This window comes from Eleutherodactylus coqui, chromosome 10 (genome assembly GCF_035609145.1).
Source record: "Eleutherodactylus coqui strain aEleCoq1 chromosome 10, aEleCoq1.hap1, whole genome shotgun sequence".
NCBI lineage: Eukaryota > Metazoa > Chordata > Amphibia > Anura > Eleutherodactylidae > Eleutherodactylus > Eleutherodactylus coqui.
In genome coordinates, this window is record NC_089846.1 from 28,208,394 (window position 1) to 28,233,676 (window position 25,283).

The window sequence follows — 25,283 nt, forward strand, 5'->3', positions numbered from 1 at the left end:
TTTGGTCGCAGCAAAAACCGCGAGATTTCCGCCGGGAGAACCGCCGCGGTTTAAGCCGCGGCGGCTTTGAAGCGGCCCGGCCGCATGCTTTTCCGTTGCGGCCGGCGCTCCCATAGAGGAGAGCGCGGCCGCGACGAAAATAAAAAAGAAAAGATAAACAGACATGCTCAATCTCTGGAAACCGCGGCTGCGGCAGCCGCGGTTTCAGCCGGATTTACCGCTGCGGATTATCCGTCCCGTGTGGACGAGATTTCTGAGAAATCTCATCCACATGGCTGGCTAATCCCGAGATTAGCGGCCGCGGGCGGATCTGCTGCGGCGAAACCGCGGCAAATCCGCCCTGTGTGAACCCAGGCTAAGAGCTCATTCATGCGAGTGTATTCCCCTCCTTTGGTCCATGAAATACGCAGTTTTTTTCCCACAGACCAAAACTGTGCGCATTTCCTGCTTGCTACGTTTTTCACATGTACAAAAATAAAAAAATCCAAGGACCCATCGATTTGATGTGTAAATACGCTTGATCCCATCGACTTCACGGGACTACTTTGGTCCATAATACCGGCTGATTTAGGCCGTGCTGCTTTTTTCCTCACGTGCATTAAAAAAATAAATAAATAAATAAAAAAATGAAGAAAAAATTACATTGCGCCCAAATGCATCAATACAAATCAGTGCGGTTTCAGCTGTCCGTATTATAGTCGTCTCACACGAGCGCATGCGTAAAACACTGCGGAGCCGGCATATCACCGAGCAGGGCAGCCATTTTTCTTCCTTGCATGGTGCAGGGCAGCGTATCTCATGCACGCTGATATGCGCAGTCTGATTTTTTCCCGCACTCCGCTGCTTAAAAACGCAGTAAAATAGAACATGCTGAGTTTTGGGGTTTTTTTAACATAAAAATACCGCTAGCGAGTCAACGCAAATCAACGTACTTTCATTGACTCAATGTGCGATGAAATTCCACTCGCATGGCGTGCGCATAAAAACTGCGCATGTGATAGAGCGCAAATACCCTCGTGCGAATGAGGCCTAAGCGTCTGAGAGATGGATGAATGGCACCCCACAGTCACCAGAGCAGCTCTGGGTATATAGTCCAACCACTCATGTATATAAATGGTGGTCTTACCCCTAGGAGGGGGCAACTGCACATCTCTGAGGTAAATGTTGCCCAGTCCTACCCCAGAGCACGGCTTATTACCACAATGTCTGACTACACAATCCTTGGGAAACCACCAGCCCGTTCAGACATGGCGGGAGCTGCACCGCAAACCATTATCCCGTCCTCCATGAAATCCCCGGGCGCCGAGGGACATACCTGCCCACCAGCCACTCCCTGAGAAACCGACCGCTATCACTCGAGTGACGACAGCGGGCGGCGCTTCCCCACAGCCACCGCCTCCTGCCCTCTATACCGCCCAGTACAACCTGCCCCCTATTATTCCCACCCTCGGCTACTGCGAGCGGAGCGACCGAGTCACACGTTTCCCTGTCACACCGGAGAAGCCTGAGGTGAGAGCGCAAACACAATGTAACTTCCCCGGCCGCCTCGGTTCCCGCTCTTTTCTCCCCCGCCCTTCTATTGGCTGAGCGCAGGGACGAGCTGGACACTGGCGCCCAGAGAGAGAGTGAGTGGGCGTGGCCAGCGGCGACGGTTGAGCGCTCTTGCCGCCCATTTTAATTAATGCCCTTGTAGTAATATCGTGAGGGAAGCATGGCGGCTGGGGGTGGGGGGTCACCTGCTTGGGTTTACCTACAGACAGAGCTGTAGAAGAGTTTATGCCGTCTGACCAATAAGAATCGCTGTTAGCGAACTACAACTACCACAATGCTTTGCGGCCTAAAAAAAAATGCGGGCTTTTATGTTACAATAACAACTTCCTGCAAGTGTATTCAGTGTTGGGGGTCAGTAACTAAAATAGTGCAGACGTGACAGTAAGGCTGAAGGGAAAGTTAATTACCTCAGGCAAAATTACGTGATCCTAGTAAACCGCCATAGGCCACTTTCACACCTGTGAGATTTTTAGAATGCCTCGCCCATTGTTTCTAATGGGCCTTGGAGAAACATTGCACTGCGTGTGAGGGGTGAACGCGAGGGCGATGCAAGGTTTCCCAGTGAAAACAATGGAATCGCTACTTCCCTGAAGTGATGCGAGGCGTTTTTTGACATATAACGCCTCACATTCGCGGGGAAATCGCATATTGTCGAACATGATAGCGGGCCGAGTTTCACGGACAGTATCGCACTCGCCCGTGTGGATTTAGACTAGTAATTCCATAAGGCCGAATGCACATGGGCGTATTTGCATTGCGGAATCCAGAGCGGGCGTCCGCCCCCCGAACCCCACAGCACATACTGCCCATAAAGATGCTATTGAAAATCGCTTTTCCCTGTCCACGAGCGGAAATCAATTGCGATTTTCCGTTCGCGGACGGAAAATCGGAGCATGTTCTATTTAGATGGCTTCTATTGAAAGCCGTCCGTGTTATCGCCTAGGGACGGCGTGGCATAATCTGTACTGTGCATCTGCGCCGGCCGGCACATCCGCAATACAGATTATGAAGAATCCAGACAGGTATGCAGGGTCACGGCCGGGCACAGGGTCGGATTCCGCTGCGGCATCCGACCCGGCCGTGTGCAGGCGGGCTAAGGTTGGTGGTACATGCTGCGATATGTGCGGTACCCACAGACGGGTCGCCGCTAACTGCCGGGCAGCACCTGGACCTGCCTATTGAATCCTGTCCAGGTGGCATCTGCCCAGTAGCGGTGGTCCGCATGCAGTTACGCCTTTTTCGGGCGTATACAGTTTTCACGGTGTGTTTATGTGCATTTTTTAAGTCTTTTCCTTGCGTTTTTCATGTGTGCAAAAAAAAAAGCACGAAGGCCAAATTTACGTAATTTTTTTATCCACCGTCTCCTGGCAATGTGCGTAGAAAGACGCACTGAATATGCATATAACATAAGTTTTGGTTTTTTGTTAAAAAACGCTCATTTGAATACATTAATTTAATTCACTGGGTCTGTATTCAGTCAGTAAATAATACACTTTTAAGGGCTTTTACCCACTAGTTGTTTGTTTGTTTTTTAACGCTGCGATATTACTGCGTTTTTTTTAGTGGGACTTTCTAATGTTAAAATCGCATCGCACAAAAATCGCAAAAGCAGAAACTTACGATTTTTGTGCGATGCGATTTTAACATTAGAAAGTCCCACTAAAAAAAACGCAGTGATGTCGCAGCGTTAAAAAAAACGCTAGTGGGTAAAAGCCCTGATACGGATGGAAAATATGCAATGACATTTTCACGCAGCCTGCGTCACATAGAAGGTGCCCAGTGTGGCCTCTGGCTCTGCGTGACAACCGCGCCAATCATGATGAAAGGATATGGGGTAGTGGCAAGAAGGAGACGGCCCGGGACAGCGGTTGAAAACCAGGACTATCTCGCCAGATCCGGGACCGGCCCAAAAAACAGCAGTCTTAATAAATTCTTCCCAATGTGTCAATTCACACATCAGTTTTTTCACACTTCCAATAAAATAGCGCGATGCGAGAGTGAGTGATAACGCAGAATTATGAAACTAATGCTTTTCAAGGATTTCGTTCCCATTTGCAATGTTTTTTACTCATGCGATATGGCGTGGAAAAAAAAATCGCAGCCTGTTCTATCTTTCTGCGTATTGCGTTTTTTTCCTAGCCCATGCTTCCCTATGGAGCCTCCTTTTTATCGTATCGCACCGCATGAACTTGCGATTTTCGTGCGATGCATTTTTAACATTAGAAACTCCCATTGACTTTCGCGCGAGCAAATCGCTGGCGGTGGCGATGCAAGATTATTCTTAGAAGAAAGCATTGCTGACGCTCAAAACTCGTGTGAACACAATTGCTATTTTTGCCATGATTTTCCCACGATTTTTTGGCGGCAATATCACGATCGCCAGTGTGCAGGAGCACTAATCGTGTAAAAAAAATCTCAGCATGCTCTATTCTGATCTGATTTGCAGCACTGCATTGGAACCAATTGACTATAATGGGATCCGTTCAGTTTCTGCTCAGCTGCCCGGATTTTCGCCTTTTTCTGCCAGATCTACGGCGGAGGTTCCAATGCAAATGTGAAACTGACTGCCAGTTTTTTATTAAAAGAACTCTGCCCTCATCTGCATGCATCGTGTAACTACATGCTTTGCCTCACACTCACTCACAATCATCATAGCATCTACAGGGCAGCCACGGATAAGCAGGCCAGCACCACACTCTTATGAAAGCTGTCTAGAAGAAAATCTGTCTTTCTTGCCCATAGCAACCAATCACAGCGCAGCTTTCATTTCTTTTACTGCTTAGGTAAAATAAAAGCTGCACTGTGATTGGTTGTTAATTCTACTGAACTCTCCTGAGCATGGATATATAGATTGCAGTCACCGTCTTGGGATGGGCTTTCTACTAGTTACTTAATATGTTCTTTAGTACAATGCTACTGAAATGTCTAATAGTTAATATATTAATTTTTTCCCCAGATATTTCCAACATGGAAAAATTAAAAGAGATGTCAGATGAGGAGCTCATCAAGACCTTACGGAAGTACGGTATCCAACATGGACCCATTGTCGGTATGTTAATCCATGTACTCCTGTATTAGATCAGTATAATCTAATATAAAAAGGCCTACAGGCTTTTTCGTGCACCACACTTTGACCCCTTTGCCTAACCCTAGGTGGATGATTTTGGTGTCATTGGATTAGTGACATCCTCACCACCACCGTAAAATCATATAATTTGAGTTTGATTCATCGAGTGAACTGTGAGGGCAGCTCAAAGTTGCAATGTTAAGGCCAGCTGTCCACGGGCAATGCGGTATCCCGCGGCGAAGCACCGCCGCCCGAGAGCAGGAGCCTCCGCCGGTCAGCCCTATCTAATAGATAGGCTGACCGCAGAGAATCGGGGCAATTCGCAGCATGCTGCGAATTGCCAGCCGCGAGCGGAGAATCGCAATGTTTCTCCACTCGTGGACAGGTGCCGGCGCTTTCCATAGCAATGCTATAGGAAGCGTCGGCCAGCGAATACACTGCCGTGGACAGAGGGCCTAAGTCTATGGACGTGCGCTGCTAGGGAGAGTGAACCGTTGCTAAGTAGCACGAGACGCGAGTGGCGAGGAGGAGAGAGTGAACCGTTGCTAAGTAGCACGAGACTCGAGCGGCGAGGAGGAGAGAGTGAACCGTTGCTAAGTAGCCCGAGATGCGAGCGGCGAGGAGGAGAGAGTGAATCGTTGCTAAGCGCCGGTCATAGCAAGCCATGGATGGCGAACATTTGAAGTGGAATCCTTGGCAAACCACAACAGTCGGGGACTGAAGAACGTGTCGCCCCAGCTGCTGGAGAAAAATATGGGGTGTCTGAAGAAAGATCAGGGATGAATGAGAGATACATTGCAGAGAGGAGGTAGAGAACAAGATGACAACCGGGAATGGGGGGGGGATGGGGCAAGAGGTGGGGTAAAAGGCTGTCAAACGCAGGCGGGTGAGCGAGAGGAAGGTGTGGGGAATGGAGCAGGGCTGGAGGAAGAGGTAATGGTGAGCGGCGGGATGGCTGTGAGTAGTAGCGATGTCTTATACAGCAGGTGCCAGGGGTGGGATGGAAGCCTGTCCTGACCCTTGTGTAAGGGCTGGCACAGTGGCCTTCACTCCAGCACCAGTGTATCCTGGCAAGCGCTAACTGGAAACCCCTACATGACTGGAGCTTACATGAGGAAGGTGCAGCGGTTATTTCAAATATTCCGCAAGAAGCAGGCGTGTGGAGCGATTGGTTGGTGCCGGCAATAAGCCTGATTGGGCAGGGGGGATAAGGGGCAGGGCCGGCAGAAAATTCAAACCTGTGCAGGCATGTGGAGTGATCAGCTGTGTCAAAGGATAAGCCTGATTGGGCAGAGTGGATAAGGGGCGGTACGGGTGGGAAGTATACACTGAAGGGGAAATTAAATTGGTGCTGGGAACAAAGTGGAGGGGAGCGATAATAATGGGAGCATGATAAGAAGAAAAGATGATGGAGGGTGCGGGTCAGGGAAGGCATCAAAATATGTGTGCAACTGTAGATGGTGCAAAAGGGGCCAAATGGATGGAAAGAATGGGGGGGTGGACAAGGGTATGAGCAGTATATGATCAGTATGAAGTAGCTGGTGGGAATAAAGGAGACACATATATATTAGCGGGGGGGAGTGGGGAAAGTTATGATCAGTATGAAGTAGGGGGAATAAAGGAGACACACTATAAATATATATATGAGAGGATGGGGAAGAGAGAGAGGGGGCAAGGTTATGAGCAGTATATGATCAGTATGAAGTAGGGGGAATATATATATATATGAGAAAGAGGGATAGGAGGAGAGAGATATTTTTCAAAACATTTTATGTTCACGCAGCGAACATCGGGTCAATCTAGTGTTATTGAATTATCCTCCATGAAAATTGTGGCCATTCAATTAGAAAAAGACATTGCCCTGGACATCACAGCCTCCAAAGTAATTAAAACTTTGTTTTCTATAGGGCAAGCTAAAAATGTCTACTTTTACTAGCTGTAGCTACAACAATACCCCATGGGAATTTCTGACACCAGAAAGAGTAGTGCAAAGGAAGGAAGTACTTTATGATTTAGAGTCACGCTCTAGTTGCCTCTTCTTCAAAACTTCTTCCTTTTTTTTAATACATTACGTGACGCCAGAGAGCTGTTCTGTTACCAACACCTGGTAAACGCTGGAACCTCACTTACATCTACCTACTAACTGCAAATTATAAATCAACTGCGTCTGTGAAGTAAAAGCAACTCCTTAGGAGGGAGTCATCTAAGATTTGCAGTAAATATTGATAACTTGTCCTTATGATAGGTGATCAATAGATTTGGGAAGTCCAGTTCCTGCGGCTTCTTCAAATAATTGATTGGTGGAGGTCCAACTCAGCAGTATGAAGGGGCTGCCACGCTTGGTTTAGCGCTCCACCTTCTTCCTTGGTCTGTAACATCACGTTCAACATCATGTGGCCTTGCTGCAGCTCAGTCCTATTCAAGTGAATGGAATCGCGCTGCAATACCAGATACAGTCAGTGCAATATGTATGGTGCTGAACCTGTTACAAAATGAAGAGGTTGCAATTAGAGATGAGCGAACGTACTCGGATAAGCACTACTCGTCCGAGTAATGTGCCTTATCCGAGTACCGCTGTACTCGTCCTGAAAGATTCGGGGCGCTCCACTGCTGACAGGTGAGTCGCAGCGGGGAGCGGGGCAGAGCCGGCGGGAGAGAAGGAGAGAAAGATCTCCCCTCCGTTCCTCCCCGCTCTCCCCTGCAGCTCCCCGCTCCGCAGCGCGTCCCGAATCTTTCAGGACGAGTACAGCGGTACTCGGATAAAGCACATTACTCGGACGAGTAGTGCTTATCCGAGTACGTTCGCTCATCTCTAGTTGCAATGCTCACCCAAGCACCATAGCCACTTCACACCACTGACCAGCAGGGGTGCCGGAAGGCAGATCCTCCCAGGCTTGATAGTGATGACCTATCTTAAGGAAAACTCCTTTAATGACACCTTAGCAGTGTTACATTTGGCACTCTTTATACAAATGTTTTTGGATATGTTAGAGGAAGTGTCTTACATACTTGATAAGGCTTTTAATACTACAAGAAATGACTTTGCTAAATACTATTTCTGGTCTGTCACTATGCGAGTTTGCAATTTATAGATGATTGGGTGCACAGTATTAAGTCAAGATGATGAAAGCAAGGGCCAGAAAATCACGTTTGTCATGAGGCAATTTCTTCCATTGCAAAAATTATTACTGCACCAAGGTGTGGGACAGTACATCTGTAATGTGATGGTGATAGGCAGTTGGGAAAAAATAAAATCATACCTATGTTATGTGGAATAACAATGTTTCATGTGATCTGCTATGAGGAGGAGAAAAAGAGAAAGTGTCCTTTAGGCTGGGTTCACACTGAGTGGATTTGTCGCGGAACTTCCGTCCGGAATTTTGCAGCAGCAGATCCGCCTGCGGCTACTAATCCCGGTATTAGCCGGCCATGTGGACGAGATTTCTCAGAAATCTTGTCCACACGGGACGGCAAATCCGCCGCGGCAAAGCCGGTGCTGCGGCGCGGATTCACCAGCTGCAGCATGTTCTTTTCTTTTTTTTCTTCAACTGCGGCCGTGCTCTCCTCTATGGGAGCGCCATCTGCAGTGGAAAAGCATGCGGCCAGGCTGCTTCAAAACCTGCGGCTAAGTACCGCGAGTTTTGAGGCAGCGGATTCCCGGCGCAAATCTTGCGTTTTTTCGCTGCGGCCAAACCGTCAGATTTCCACCCAGTGTGAACCAAGCCTTACAGTGCCAGGGTCTGCTCTGTTCCTTTTGTTGCATGGCCAGTCACAGTGTTGCCCTAGCGCAGTGATGTTCAGGCATGGATGTGCTGACCATACAAGACTATAATCAAGTTATGCAATTTTTTACCCTCAATCTCTCCTCTAGGAACTACCCGCACACTGTACGAAAAGAAGCTCCTTCAGTATGAACGTGAAAAAACTAAGTTTTCACCTTCTACAAGTAAGTAATTAACCTTGTATAACGGCTTACAACAACTAATTCACAATAAAATAATAGTTTGACATTTGAGTTACTCATAGTCACACTTATTTTGCAAATACACAGTCCTTAAAGAGGTTGTCCAGGGTTAGAAAAACACAGCTGCTTTCTTCCAAACACAGTGCCACCTGTGTCCACAGAGTTGTATCTAGTATTGCAGCTAAGCTCCATTGAAGTGAATGGTAAGTGACCTGCAATACTAGACACAAACCATGGACAAGGGTGGCGCTGTATTTGGAAGAAAGCAGCTATGTTTTTCGATTGTTAGACAACTCAATAAGGATGTGGTTTTGTTTTTTTTTCTTCATTTTTTTTCTCCCAACTTTCAAAAACATCATTACCTTTTTTTTTGCGGGACGAGTTGTATCTTTCAATAGTATTATTTAGGGTGGATTTACACAAGCGTGTTTTTGCACGTACATAGGTGCGAACCTACGTACGAGCAAAAACACGCGTGTATGCAGCTGCGTGCATTGTTTTCAATGGAGCTGCGGCTGCTGCCGACGGCTCCATTGAAAACAATGCTCTGCCGGCACCCTGAATTGTTTTTCATGGAAGGGCTCTACATATAAGCCCTTCCCTGAAAAACAATCATTTTAGTGTAAAAAAAAATACTTACCTCTCCGCTGCTGCCGTGACCCCCGCAGGGAAGAAGAACACAACTGCCGCATGCGGCAGATGTTTCCCTCACCCCCGCTAGTTAAAAGAATTCCCTGCTGACAGCTGCGGTAGAGAATCCTGCTGCCGGCATCCCCGTCATTGGATTTCAGGGAAGGGCTTTAAACATAAGCCCTTCCCTGAAAATCCAATAACAATAGTGTAAAAAAAAAAAAAAACCATACTCACCTGCGAGGGCTCAGCCGCATCTTCTGCTGCTGTCCCCGACTCTGTAGTTCTGAGCTATCAGCAGCACTACAGAGCCGGGGACAGCACCAGAAGTTGCCGCTGAGCCCCTGTAGTTGTCAGTGGATTTTAGGGAAGGGCTTCATAAGCCCTTCCCTGAAAATCCATTTTAAAAAGTGTTAAAAAAAAAAAAATACATACTCACCTGCCAGGGCTCAGCCGCATCTTCTGCCGCTGTCCCCGACTCTGTAGTTCTAAACTATCAGCAGCGCTCCGGAGTCGGGGACAGCACCAGAAGTCACCGCTGAGCCCCGGCAGCCGTCAATGGATTTTACGGAAGGGTTTCATAAGCCCTAAATTGCTCAGCCAATCACAATCAGAGCTACCAGCAGGCTGGCATTTTAAATCCCCGGCTGCTGGTAGCTCATAACTACAGAGCCGGGACAGCTGCAGAAGTTGTGGCTGAGCCCCGGCAGCTGAAGGCAGGTGAGTATGTTTTTTTTTCTTTTGTTTTTTTTTTACACTATTTTTTATTGGATTTTCAGGGAAGGGCTTATGTTTAAAGCCCTTTCCTGAAATTCAATGACGGGATGTCGGCAGCTGGATTCTCTACCGCAGCTGTATTGTGTGACAGCGGCGGAGAGGTAAGTTGTTTTTTTTTTACACGAAAATGTTTCTTTTTCAGGGAAGGGCTTATATGTAAAGCCCTTCCTTGAAAAAGAAGGCAGGGGTGCCGGCAGCAGCCACGGCTCCATTGAAAACAATGCGTGCATTCCCAATCGTGCACGCATGTCCTATCTTTGCAGGCATGCACCTGCAAAGTATGGACATGTGCACATACCATAGGGAATGCAATGTTGCAAATACAAGCGTGTTTTTGTGCGTGCGTATGCATGCACAAAAACAAGCTCGTGTGAAGCCACCCTTAATGTACCATATAATGTGCTGAAAAACTTTTAAAATGGGTGAAATGGGAAAAAAATGCATTCCATCATCTTTTGATGGGGGGGGGGGGGGTTGTTTCTACAGTGTACACACTGCAGCAAAGATGACATGATAACTTTATTCTATGCGTCAGTATGATTATGACAACACTAAATTTATATAGGTTTTCTTTTGCTGTACTACTTTTAAAAAATATATATCTTTGGAGAAAAAAATGTAATTTTCTGCCGCCATCTTCTGAAAGCCATAACTTTTTTATTACTCCTTCAACATAATTGTGTGAAGGTTCATATTTGTAGCACGTCCTGTAGCTTGTATTGGTACCATTTTAGACTAGATATGACTTTTTGATCGCTTTTTATTAAATTTTTCTTGGAGACGGAGTCATCAAAAAAGCGCAATTCTGAAGTTGAGTATTATTCTAATAATTAAATAAAAACTTTTTAAAACTGATTTTAACTTTTTTTTGTCGCCATAAAAGACTTGAACATGCGATGGTTTGATCACTCTTGCATACGATGTAATACCATAGTATTACATTATACTATGATCTGACAAGCAGCCTATCACAGGCAGGGCTTGATAGACAATCTGCAATGGGAGCTCGTGGGGCTTTGAGAAGGCATGGCAACCAAATGGAACTTCGAAATCTCATCATGGGGGGCTGTTCGGGACCCCCGAACTCCGATCAGGGCATTTAAATGCCGCTGTTCACAGCCACGATCAGCATTTAAATTAATGAGATTGAGTTGCAATATAAGGCTCATCTGTTACAAGATATACAGCGTTGTGCCTGGTATACAATGAAGAGATGGATTGCAGCACTTGTGTGAGCGCCACAGCCCTTTCAAAACAGCTATTCGGCAGGCATGCCGGAAGTTGGACCCCCACCAATCTTATATTGATGACCTAGGTTTCACTGTGAGGATTCTAATCGACTCTTAAAACATAACTTTTAATAGAAATAAATTAAAAATTAAAAAGACCTCGAGAAGACAGGTCTTGTATAAGACACTCGAGAAGACAAAAATTCTTTCAACAGATCCCTCGGACGTATTGAGGAAGATGGGAGACCGATGTGGAAGGTTTCCCCTTTGATAAATGAAGGGATAAAATGAAAGAATAACAGGCTCTTATCTTGTTTTCCTAGCCTGAAAATCAATGTATAGTCGGCCTAGAAGTAGAACAGAAGTTCCTGTGACCTCTATAAGCGCGGGCAGATAGAACTATATCCGCTCTGTTAAGAGGTGGAAATATAAGATTTGGTCAAGCTCCAAGAACAAACTCCCATAAGGCAGTTGGGAAATTGATGGAGGTTTGCTCGGATACAGGACTACAGATGTACCTGAGCAGTCAGGATCGCCCCTTTAATTGGGATAGTGGACAGTGATACCGTCCCAATTATGTCAATCTAATGAGAAAATTTTTTTTTTGGAGAGATCACAAAATTCTCTTAGGTGAAATTCCAGTGCCAACTTTCCAAGTTGAGGATAGTAATTCTCAACCTCGGGGGTTGGCACCTTTTCAGGGCTGGCACGTCTTTTGTATTGCCGGGTACATCAAACCTCCTTCCAAAATGCTCTGTAGATAAGTCAACCCCAGTGACTTAGATATAGGAATGGATTCAGTCAGATTTTAGTTGAAAAAGGTTCGACGCGTTTCCGCTACATATAGTGTAGCATCATCAGGAACCCAAACAAACAAATGTGCAAATTTATGCACGAAGAAATTCCTATACTGGGTCGTATGTAAGGCATAAAGCCCCAAATCTAGTTCCAAATTCTATCTTGCAGAAGGACCAGGTTTTTCTGTGGGGGATAGACAATCCTATCTGATCAGGCTTTCTAATATACTAGCTTGATCCCATTAACCCACCCCAAATCCCAAGCAGGAACAAAAAATAAAAAAGGCAGCAGCACCAGCCCTTAAGGTATTGATGACCTAAGTCAGTACTGTACCAGTTCTCACACATTACCCATCTGCTGTTCTTGGTCTCCCACGGTCCTATTTTTTATCCTTTATCATTTAACAGAGCATCACAGCTCATGACTGTGTGAGTATAGGAATGAGTCAAAATCAGTATAGGAATTGGTAAGGTAAATATATTGAGAAGTTTAGTATTCATTAGAGATGAGCAAGCACCAAAATGCTCGGGTCCTCATTATTCGAGTCGAGCTTTTCATAAAATTCGAGAGCTGTATTCGAGTAACGAATCCTATTGACTTCAATGGGAGACTCAAGCATTTTTGTATGGGACCCACCGGTTGCCGAGCTTTTATTTATTTTTTTCCAGTGCTCGAGTCTCCTATTGACAAATGGAGTTTGTTACTCGAATAGAGCTGCAGCGGCGATAATCCGGCTGCAGGGAACGCAATGCACGCTTTCCTGTCCACGAGCAGAGAATCCTAGTGATTCTTCGCTCACGGATGGCAAATCGCAGACTGACCGCGAAGATCCATCTCCAGGCTCCTGCTCCTGGGCGGCAGCTCCACTGCCCCGGGATACCACAATGCTCGTGGACAGGCAGCCTTACAGGGATCACCTTGCAGGATAAATATTGTTAGATTTTAAAAGTTATGACTTTTACAAACACTGATACCAAATATGGTTTTTTTTAATTGCCTAAATATTACTAGTAATTATTAGAAAATTATAACACCAGTGTTTCTGGTGGCGCAATGCACCACACAGGTCTGCACATCACAAACACACACAGCTCTACTACATGTACATCACATACAGCTCTGCTACATACATTTTTCATCCCATACAACAGTGATTACAACCAGCACAGCAGAGTCCTGCACACACTGATAACCCCCTGGTCAGGTGTCCTCAGACTCCTCCCACACATGTGACTGATCACATTATGGTGACATCATCACAGGTCCTGTAAGCACACGGCTGCTGTCTGGCTCTGCATGTTTTATGTTTTAGGACCTTTGATTACGTCACCATCATGTGATCAGGGCGGAGTATGTAACTCACAGACGGACAGGAAAGAGGGTGGGTTTGAACATTTAATACTCTTTTTTTAGTCCCCACAGGGGATTTGAGCTGGCAGTCATTTTATTGTATTTCAGTAATGCAGTATGTAGTGATTTCTAATCCATCCATGCATGACAGCCCTGGGAGACTTCACTAGGCTCCAGACTACAATACTACCCCATCGGCACCCCGCAATCACGTTGCAGGTAGTGCCAATGGGGAACCGAAGGTTGTCCACCTCCCCTCACCACCTCAGTGAACTGTTTAGGAGCGAAGTCAAGTTTGACTGCCGGCATCTAATTAGTTGACTGCTGGCTCTGATTGTGACAGTTGCTGTCAGCTATGAAAGACAGCTGATAGCCACCGGGTATGGAGCAGACTCACCTCCAAAGCCCACTCCATGTACCCTAATGACCACATGACGTAAATTTACGTTATGCGGTTGTGAAGTGGTTAGGACTGGGGCATTTTACAGAGATTGTCCCATCTAGACAACCGCCTTTCTCCAAGCATGTACAGTATTGTATAATATGGCGACCATTCAAATGATTGGCATCCTCCGTCTTGGCAAATAGGGAGTGGTTCCAAGCGAGACACACCCTTTATTTAAAAGTATTGTGATGATGTCAAATGATATAAGTATTTCATATCAGACATGGTGAAGTCCGTCCTTCTCATGATGCCGATTAGAGGCAAATAAAATGTTTGAAATGTCTGTATGAATAATCTGTCATTTTCATTCCTCAGGCTCTTATGAGAGTAGGCAGCAGTACAGTAGAAGAGACTATGATGATGACAATGGTAGGAATATCTTTTGGATCTTTCTTTTAGTGCAAGTGAAATTGTATTTTTACTTTTTATTGTCAAACGCTAGGGCTACACAACGGGGATCGCTCAACCAAAGATCACTGTGTAGCGCAGTGACATTGAGCTCAATGCAGTCACAGTGTGAGCTGCAGGTTGCCACAACCATGACAACGATATTGAAAAAAAATCCAACCATTTGAGTGCTGTACGCAGAATTTCCAGAGGGTATATGAGTCAGTAGTGTATTGTTTACACTGCCTGTAAGGTCTAAGTATATCCTGGGTATAATGAGCATGATCCAGTATTACTCACATGCTCTATGTTATCTTTTCTTTAGGCCTCCCTCACACAGGCATTTTTGTACAGCGTTTAGCGCTGCCTTTTCAGCGCTGCGCTAAACGCTGTACAACGCTCCCATTAATTTTAATAGGGCTGCAAACACAAGCGTCTTCAACGCTGCGCTTTGACAGCGACGCATGTTCTATCTTTGGCCGTTTTCAGCCCTGCATCGCCCATTGAAATGAATGGGTAACGGTTTTAGCGCTGCTGAAAAGGCGGCACAACTTGGTGCCGCGCTTTTGACCGCTAACCGCAAGCCCTAGCTACACTACCTAGAAGGAAAAAAAAAACTTCTCTAGCTGGCACCGTCCGGGTCCCTGTGCTGCTCTCTGGAGCTCCAAGCACGTTTCCGGGCACTTCTTATTGCTGACAGAGCATCTTTTGATAGTAATGGGGTTTGAAGACCCCGCCTCCAGCAAGATATTGTTCTGATTGGTTCCTTGAGCTCTAACTCAGCCAATCAGAGCCAGCACTCAATGAACCTATCACAGCCATTCAATGAATGTCTGTGATTGGTGCATCCAGCGCTGGCTCTGATTAGCTGAGCCCGTGGCTCAGCCAAATAGAGCAATCTCTTGCTGGAGGTGGGATCTTCAAAACCCGTTACTAGCAAAAGATGCTTTGTCAACACTGACAAGTGGGCGGTAGCCTGCCCGGAGCTCCGGAGAGAAGTGGGAGGTACCCGGACGGCACCAGCTAGGTGAGTATTGCTTTTTTTTCTGTTTTCAGCTTCCTTGGCTGCGTTTTCAGCTGTGCTGAAAACACAGCCAAAACGCATTCCAGCGCTGCTGAAACCACAGTAAGTGCAGCGTTGGCCTGTGTGAGGGAGGCCTTAGTCTTTAGGTAATTCTTTGAGCCTGAAAATACTTTGCATCAAATTGCAGAGAGCCTTATGAAATAGCAGCTAATATTCACACAAATATGCTACATAAGAGCACTATGATGTGTTTTTTGTATAGTCTGAAAGGGCTGATGGGTAAAATACATATTCAGCTTCACAAGTATATGGATATATCGAGGACTTCTGTGAGCCTTCTTTGGGCTTAAGCTGCCATGAAAACCCATTACCACCAAGCCATAATACCGTAGGGGAGCTGACAGAGGGAGCACCCTCCTTCTATCCAACTGCATAAATGCCACAGTTCATGGTTATTGAGGGGGTTAAATTGCCAGGATAAGAGTTATCTGAGCTGTTAACTACATAGCGCCATTCTTGTACTGTGTGTTGTATCAAGAGGTTAAGGAAATTAGGGGATTTGGAGCCCTGTATCACAAAAGCAGAGCTCAAACCTATTATAGAAGTTATACGCCAAAAAAAACTAAAGAAAACTTGACTGACTAAACCAGAGTGATAGTACATCCTGTACTGTGTTTTAGCTTGTAGGGGGCCACACAATCCTAAATCTACTTCTGTAATTGCAGATTCTGTGCCAGAGGCCACCACAAAAACTTTAGAAGTGTCTTGTAACTGTTGCGTTTCACAGAAGTGTAGGCCCTATAGCCATGTCTCTAACTTGGTCTTCACTATAATTCTGCTATTATTTTTGTGAAACATTGTATATAAATATGTGCATTATTTTCATACACCTTTCTTTTTTTATGTCCTAATAAAGGTGATAATCACACGTATGAAGAAGAATACACCACAACCTACCGCCAGCCGCTAGCTTATCAGAGGGTACGTTTGGAAAAGTATATATGAAAACTTTTCACAATATGTTCCTTCCATCATTTCATGTATGGGGCAAACATTGTGTATATTGTGGTCTGAAGAAACCAACAGCAAATATATAAATATATTCTAGCAGTAGCCTTAGATCTGTCTGCTTTTTAGTTAATTTAATACAGGCATCTATATATATATATATATATATATATATATATATATATATATATATATAAAGACGAAAGCCCTCACTGACTCACTCACTGATTCACTGACTGACTCGCCACTAATTCTCCCAACTTCCCGATGTCGTAGAAACATGAAATTTGGTAAGAGCATAGATTATGTCCAAAATAGGAAAACTAAAGAGGTCCCAACTCGATTATTTAATTCTAGCGAAAAAGAATTAGCGTCGAAATTTTACATACATAATCTAAATCTCTCACTTCCCAATGTCATAGAAACTTAAAATTTGGCACGAGCATTGAATATGTCATAAATAGGAAAAGTTAATGGGTCCCAACTCGATTATTCAATTCTAGCGCAAAAGAATTGGTGTCCAAATTTTACGTACGGAATCTAATTCTCTCACTTCTTGGTGTAATAGAAAGTTCAAATTTGCCACGAGCATTGATTATGTCATAAAGAGGAAAAGCTAATGGGTCGCAACTTGATTATTGAATTCTAAGCGCAAAAGAATTAGCGTCCAAATTTTACGTACGAAATGTAATTCTCTCACTTTCCCGTGTCATAGAAACGTAAAATTTGGAACGGGCATTGATTATGTCATAAATAGGAAAAGCTAATGGGTCCCAACTCGATTGTTCAATTCTAAGCGCAAAAGAATTAGCGTCCAAATTTTACGTACAGAATGTAATTCTCTCACTTACCGGTGTCATAGAAACTCGAAATTTGGCACGAGCATTGATTATGTCATAAATAGGAAAAGTTAATGGGTCCCAACTCGATTATTCAATTCTATGCACAAAAGAATTAGCGTCCAAATTTTACGTACGTAATCTAATTTTCTCACTTCCCGATGACACCACGACTTCATAAGATTTTCCGTGTGACCACCAGATAAACACCAGTGCCAAATTAACTCGGGCGAAGCCGGGTATATCAGCTAGTGTTTTAATATGTGCATAAGCTAAATTTGTAGATGGCCAAATAACAGGATGTCTTCCAAGAATGTGCTAAGCTTTTAAATCCTAAATGTTTGTAACTGTTATCAGCCCATCCCTTAAGGCTCTCTGTGCATACACCACACATATCCATAAGGCACCATAGGTACATTTTAAAGAGGTCCGGTCAGCTCTCCTGACATGTTTGTTTTTTAGTCAATTCTACAGCATCTTTTCTTATAACCGTGCATTGCGCTACTCCTGTTATATTTCCTAAAATGTATTAATCAATTGAAAAGTATAAAACGAGGTTGTCATTATGAAGCAATCCCTTTAAGATGTTATTTACATATTCCACCAATCTAGAAATATAATCTTCAGGAACAAAAATAGGTTTCCTTCCAGATCCTAATAATTCTCCCAAGATAGGCAACATAGAATTTTTCTTGCTAATGCTTGTCTCCGTCTCCCATAGTTAGGGACGTTATAGGATGCAGTTGAGTTTTTAATGTACCATATATACACGAGTATAAGCCGAGTTTTACAGCACTTTTTTTTTGTGCTGAAAAAGCCCCCTCGGCTTATACTCGAGTCAGGAAAGGGTTAAAAAAAACAACAACTCAATACTCACCTCCCAGCCGGCGTCTGTGTCCCCGGCGGTGGTGCAGCAAGTTGCTTTAGAATTTTCCCCCTGTCATCTCCCTGCTCGGCTTTCAAATCCCCCGCCATCAGCGCTGTGATTGGATCGAGCACCGGCCAATCACAACCGATGCTCGATTATTCACAGCCTATCACAACACAGATGGCGGGGAATGACAGAGTCCAGCAGAAAGGACAGCGGGGAGGATTCTAGCAGCTTGCTGCACCCCCACCGGGGACAGAGACGCCGGCTGGGAGGTGAGTATGAAGTTGTTGTTTTTTTTAACCCTTTCCTGACTCGAGTATAAGCCGAGGGGGGCTTTTTCAGCACAAAAAAAATGTTGTATTTTTTTTTTACCCAGCATATACTTGAGTCAATAAGTTTTACCAGTTTTTTTTTTTTGTAAAACCTATTGACTCAGCTTATACTCGGGTCGGCTAATACTCGAGTATATACGGTAATTTGATTACTAATAAAATTGAAATTTTAATCAAAGGAGCCAGTACACTTTTCTGTGAACTTCTAAAAACATTTTGTGTCTGTGACTACATATTTCGGCCCGTGGCGGCTTATATTCCTGACATTCTGTGAGCTTGCCGCTTATCTCGCCTACCTTCATAGAATTAATATTTTAAACTGAATGAATCTCTTTAGAATATGACATTTTTTTTCTTTCCAAAAGACTCTTGACAATTTAGAACAGTTGCTGTCCACACACCCTGCTAGGACATAAAGCTGTCACATAGGGGGTCCTGCTATACGAGCGCATCCCTTCATCAGTTCTATGACCGCTTTAAAATGGATAAAGCTGCATTACTCCTGTAAATTGGAGAGAACTACTTTATCTATGATGCCATCATTCATTATTTCTCAAGTCAAAGGTGCATTAATGGTTTAGTTCACAAAATACTGTTATTTGTTTTACAGACCAGAGATGATTTGCAAAACAGGTAAGTCCTTTTTTACTAAATAATCTCTTTCCAACAACATTTTTTAAGCGTACCTATACTGAATGTTAAAAATCAAACAAATCAGTGATGAATATAAGATGTCCCCAGTCATATCTGCTTATCACTAAAGCCGTCAGACTGGCCCCAGCAGACACTGTCTTCTAGAAAACATGAGCATCGAACATGTGCTGCTGCTGAGATACACTGACTTGTTATCCTCCAAGTTCAGGGCTCAGTTGTTGCAGAAATTGAGTGAACATCCCATCCTAAATCTCAAGCTCACACTTGTAACTGGTGGATGGTACGTAATGGCTCGGTGGTGACAGACTGAGACAGCTTGTTATATTAAAACTAAAGGCAAAAATACTATTTACAGCATATACTCAACAAGAGCGTTCTGTGTGCTTTACCGGTACATCAAAAACACTACATTTCAGTATCAGTTTCTTAAAGCAAGAGGAACCAACTATTTAATACAGTCAAAAATGTAATTTCCAATATTCGGCATTACACAACAGGTTATACATAATCTCTTGGTTTCTCTGAAGTGGCAGCAGAAAGGTATGTGTACACTCGGGCCTATCCAAATATGTCTGTCCTGGCTTGATTTGACAACTCTCTATCATAGTAAATGGTTCTGATCCATATACATCCAAGGCTTTCTCTACTACTGGCAGCTGCTGGGATTCCATGTCCGGCTTCCTTCCGCCGTGTCATGTAGAAGCTCGTTGGCTACACACCCTTAGCGCACAACAAACATACAGAGGCTTTTACACATTTCAGCACACATGACGTGTAGAAGCCTTCGTTAAAGTATACGCTTCAGACAACTTAATTCTGTTTAAATATGCGGCCCGCACTTCATGGAACTTAAGCATCAGAACTCGTCGATATTGCTATTCGTGCTTGATCACAATATCACTCACTATCGGGCAGTAATGTCTCTCGGATAGTCCCATAAGGTACAATAACTCGATCCTGGCCAGGGAAATCCAGGGGAATGAATACAATCACAGCCGATGCCGGCATCCACTTTGCTGGGCACAGGCCTCTCCACAGTACTTGCTCTCTTCACGGACTTTCACACTGTCGGTCCAGCAGCACTCCACTTCGATCTCGTGGTTGCTATCCTCTGACTACTTCCCAGCAATTTGGCCTTTACGACTTTAATAGCCCACACAGTATTTCTCTCTGCTTGTTGCTCCGTCTTTTTTACCGATGTGGCACAGTTTTTCTTTTTATATTGTGCCTACCGATTGCCTCAAACCTTCTCAATAGATTATTGCACCTCTGTCTCCTAAACTAGGCCGTGTCTTCAGGGAGGTGATACGCAAGGGTGCGAAAGCCTTCCTTTTGGTACCTAAAGTGCCTTTCTTTCTCCCCTGCTTTGCTGGCAGGGTGCAGGACTTATTAACAGTGGCATCTGCCCTGTCAGACTGGCAGTGAAAGCGTGGAGCGCTCCCTCCAGCCTACTACACATTTGTCTTTGGATGTGACCAAGTTTTCTTAACACTAACTAAATTCACAGCCCACCTGTTATTTACCATCAGCACTTATTGAACTGAGCTAAATTATGTTACCTGTGTCATGGCCCCCACATGGGGGGGGGTTGGGCTACCTGGGCCTATAGGGGGCCTGGGCAACTGCGAGAAATTTTTTTTTTATACCAACATTAAAACACAACTTATGTTACCCTGTCATGTTAAGTTAAGGCGCTGTGGGGACATGACAGGGACACAAAGATGTGATTATATTCACTGGGTCCACGCTGATAGCCCGTCTTCTCCCCTGTAGTGGCGACTTCTCACTTTATTGTATTAAAGCGAGATGCCACTGGCTTCAACTGTCAGTGGGGACCCCGGTAAGTATAACAATCACATCCCCGGGTCCCTGACATGTCTCCACAGCATCCTAGGGTGCTGTGGAGACATGACAGTCTGTTTTTATGCTGGCAAACACGGCCATTTTTATGTGAATGGCCGTATTTGCCAGTTTAATAGGCAAAAAGTTAGGTCAGTGCCCATTTTTTTGCGTGTTGGAAATTCCACCAAAAAATACGCTATACTAGCGAGAATGAGCCATTGGTAACAACGGGTTCTATTCTCTGTGTATTCGGTTGCCTGAATTTCCAGCAAAAAAACGGTCTATAAAATAGTTAACTAATCACATTATTAAATTAATTGCTAAATCAAATTCCTTTTTTACAGATTTGTAAACAATTCAGCCTTATCTGATAATGAGGCAATTAACACGTCAGGCCAATATACACACAAATCTGGTGCACAAAAGAGAAAATTACAAGCTGAACCACAATCAAAAGAGTTAACCGGCCGTCAACTCATTACAAAATATTCCAGGAAAGAAAATGTCGCAGAGCAGGAATCTACTAGCGGTTCCGACAATACCGTGGACGCATCTACTTCTATCCAACTATCGACTAGTGATGAAGGTGGTCGGTCCCAGAAAGTCCGATTTAACTTAAATGTAGACGATGTCCCTAAAACAAAAATTAACAGGTCCAGTCGTGGTGAAGCAAATCGTCATGATGATCTAATTGCCACTGCATCAACCTCTTCTGCAATGTCTACTACTGCTTCGACTTCCAGTAACATAAGATATGATGATCCAGGGACATGGCCAACAGAAATATCGGATGATTTGAGACAAAATATTGTTGGCTCATATGCTAGTGTTGGGTTTGACACTATTCTAAAGCTGTCTAATACATTCCCAGCTGATCATACTGGGAACATTTTTCAAAAAACCTTGCTTTACTCAAAAACAAAAGATATAAGAACAAGTAAGGCATTCCCTCGTGAATGGTTGATATGGAGTGAGTCCAAAGAGTCTCTTCACTGTCTGGCATGTACACTCTTCGCCAGCGGAACTAAATGGCCCCAAAATATTAGTATTTTGGTAAAAGAAGGATTTTCTCCTAAATCGAAGACCTGGAAGAGACTTTCTGAAATGCTGCCTAGCCATGAAAGCAGTTCTGTGCATAAGAACAGTTATTTGTCTTGGAAGTCATTGGAGCTTTTTTTAAAAGGCCACAACATAGACAAAGACCTGCAACTTCAAATTCAGTGTGAGGCAACCAAATGGAAGGCGGTTCTACAGCGAATACTAGACGTCACATTATTTTTGTCATCTAGAGGGCTCGCCTTTCAAGGGGATACCACTCGTATTGGGGACGTCCACAATGGAAATTTCCTAGGGGTTTTGGAACTCCTAGCCAACTATGATGAAATTATGCGGGAATATCTCGCAAACGTGCAAAAACAACAATTAGAGGGCAGAAATATGAAGGGCCAAGCGAATTACCTGTCGTGGCAATCTCAAAACGAATTTATTGCATTGTGTGGGAAAAAACTTCTTGATCTCATCCTGAAACAAAGGGAAGAAGCCATCTACTATGGAGTAATAGTAGATACAACACCGGACGACGAGCAAAATGTCTTGTTGTTACGGTATGTCTGTCAAGACGCAGATTCCAAGTTTGAAATAAGTGAAAGATTTGTCCAATTCCTGAATTTTAGCAGTAAAACTAGTGAGGCGATTACCAATGAAATTATTTCTACTTTGGATAGTTTTAATATTCCATTAGATGACTGCCGCTCCCAGAGGTATGATAGCGGTGCTAACATGCGGGGGCAAGTAAATGGAGTCCAAAGCCGAGTTTTCGAGAAGAATAATTCGGTGATCTTTTCACCCTGCGGGGCACAATCTTTAACCCGTGTAGGTGTTAATGCTGCAAAACTGAATCCAGATGTGGTGACCTTCTTTGGAAACCTAGAGAGCTTGTACTCCTTCTTCTCAAGCAGCGCTGCCCGCTGGGAAATCTTAAAGGAATTCATTCCTTTAACACTCCACAGCCTATCGGAAACAAGCTGGAGTGAAAGGATTCAAGCCATTAGACCAATAGCTAAGCACTATCCAGGGGTCATTAAAGCATTGGATGCGGTGTTGGAAAGGCTGTCTTCAAGTTTAACATCGACCGCTCATAACACCATACTAGGACTTAAGAAATATTTCACTTCATTCAAGGGCTTGATGATGACCTCTTTTTGGTACAAAGTGCTAGAGTGCATGGACCAAAAAAACGTTGTTATTCAAAGCAAAGGAATAACACTGGATGTGGAACGCACTCTTGTCGAAGTCTTAGTAGACGAATTACAACAGTTGCGGGATTCCGTCGAAAAAATATTTGAAGAGGCAAAACTCATTGCCAAAGAAGTTGGCATTTCTCTTGACCCACCTAAATCGGCAAGGCAGACAGCATCTAGGAAAGAAAAATTTCCAGTGGTCGCAGAAGAGGAAGAGTTCAAGATTTCAGTTATGTTTCCGGTTCTAGATTTAGTAATTAGTGACCTAAAAATGAGATTTTCCGCAATTGGTAAAATCTGCGACTTGTTTGACCCGGTCTTGAGGTTTATGGATATTGAAAACGAAGAACTGAAAAGTAAAGTAAAAAGTCTGGTACAGAGGTTCAAGAGAGACCTGACTGAGGATCTGTTCGAAGAGATTGTACACATGAAGAGTATTTATAAAACGGTTTTTAATGAAAAAAAGGACCCATTGTGTCTACTTCAAGTTATTTACAATTTTCACCTTCAAGGGATATTTGTGAATTTCTGTCTGGCTCTTCGGCTCTTCTGCACCATACCAGTCACAGTGCCATCTACAGAAAGGTCCTTCAGTAGAGTGGGGGATGCGTTAAAAACATGGCAGGGGGGTTCCACATCGCAAGAAAGGCTGAACAAGTTAGCAGTACTGGCTATGGAAAATGAATTGGCAAAAACTGTTGATTTTTCAGATATCATAAATCAATTTGCTCAAATGAAAGCTCGCGAAAAGCTTTGTCAATGATTGTGCTACTTTTGGAACACTTACTTTATAGTTTGTATCCTATGAAAACTTCTTTAATAAAATAAGTTTGTTATCCATTGTTTGATTTTTCTTTCGCCTTGGTTAAAACACGCAGAGTACCTTAACAAATGTTTTATGGAGTGGATGGCCTAGGGGGTCAGGGTGTGATGGGAGAGCTGGTTGCTATTCCGGTAAGGTGGCCCCTGAAAAAAATGTGGGGGCCATGATCTGTGTAGTGTAATCCATTAAAGCAACCCTCTGGTCTTAGAACAGATTCTGTCCAGGTACTGGAGGGAGAAGTTATATTACCCGTAGTTGGTCTTCTGTTACATTGTCCCTCCGATCTGCCAGTTCCAGGCCCTGTTTTCGACCGTTCAAGATGGCCGCTGCAATCTTTCAACTACTTAATCTACACAGTGCATTGGTAGTGTTAGACTACCCATGCATTACATGTGCTCTCTGGTTAACCAGCATTGCTTGCATGATAAACAATGACCAATAAGAGAGCAGCGCATTAGGTAGTTAGAAGATTGTGGTGGCCATCTTGGATGACTGAAAGGCAGCCCAGAACCAGCTGATCAGAGGGACAATGCACAGAAGATCAACTGCAGGTAATATAGCTTCCCCTCTGGTCTGTGACTGCAGGGTTCCTTTAATTATTCTGGATTTGTTATATGGTTGCCATGTGGGCTGCTTACAGTTAAACAGTGGTTACATACAGAGGTTTCTACTCAAATTGCGTATGCTCACGTATGCGTGCAGTTTTCCATGCAAATGTACATTAAAGGACAGAGTATTGTCCGCAAAGAAGAACGAATACAAGCAGGGTATGACATCAGAAAGTAGCCCAACCCACTGGAAGCACCCTTCTATCGCTCAGATGACCTTCTCTTGTGCTGTCACGGTGAGAGCTTTTCTGAGAATCGGTACGGGATGCTGCTCTCTAGACCCGGCTGCTTTTATACTACTTTTTTTGAAAGTAGTATAAACCACTTTAAAAAAAACAAAAACACTTCTTGTGGAGGAAGAGCCCAGAAGAATAAGCGGAGGTTGCAGACAGCAGTCTGGATGGTGTGCTGCTCCCCAGAAATCAATGGAGCTCATGTGCGAAATCCACGGTAAAATAAAGCATGCTGCAATTTTTCTTCCGCTCGCGGAATCCGCAATTCCTACCTGCAAGTGTGAGCGAACCGATGAAAGTCAATGCATTTCAATGCCCGGAATCCACAATTCAAATCTGTTCGTGTGAGACCGGCCTTAGTCTTAGAACATATATTAGTTTGCTTTGTAATTTAATGAGCAGATGAGTTTTGCCCCTCCTGTTTGCTAAAGGTGACCAATAATTGTTTTTAAGTGAATTTCATTTTAAGTGTGAGTTCAGACCTTTGCTGGGGATTTCACCATTTGCAAAGGGTCGTAATAGCAATGTGATATATCAGTCAGGTTACAGGTTTAAAAGTCCACAACGCATACTCAAATCTGCAGCTGAACAATTCACTACCTATGAATGGG

At 44.1% G+C, this 25,283-nt stretch overlaps 2 protein-coding genes across 3 annotated transcripts in view; one reads left to right on the plus strand and one right to left on the minus strand.

The window, feature by feature from the left end:
- LOC136580282 (uncharacterized) overlaps positions 1–1,349 on the minus strand; it is a 121,002-nt gene extending 119,653 nt beyond the window's left edge. The window contains exon 1 of the mRNA XM_066580725.1: positions 1,316–1,349. The gene's annotated coding sequence lies outside the window, so the exon portion shown is untranslated. The remainder of the gene's footprint in view (positions 1–1,315) is intronic.
- Positions 1,350–1,392: 43 nt separating this feature from the next.
- On the plus strand, positions 1,393–23,856 carry LOC136580283 (zinc finger MYM-type protein 1-like). Of its 2 annotated transcripts, none has more exons than XM_066580727.1 (7): positions 1,393–1,509; positions 4,508–4,600; positions 8,490–8,564; positions 14,127–14,180; positions 16,139–16,203; positions 18,883–18,905; positions 21,113–23,854. In XM_066580727.1, exons 2-7 carry the CDS (start codon positions 4,519–4,521, stop codon positions 23,769–23,771), a joined length of 2,958 nt encoding a protein of 985 aa, XP_066436824.1. In that variant the 5' UTR covers positions 1,393–1,509; positions 4,508–4,518; the 3' UTR covers positions 23,772–23,854. The 2 variants fall into 2 exon arrangements, with proteins under 2 accessions (XP_066436824.1, XP_066436825.1); XM_066580728.1 differs by having other exon boundaries at positions 1,503–1,625; positions 21,113–23,856.
- Positions 23,857–25,283: the final 1,427 nt, after the last annotated feature.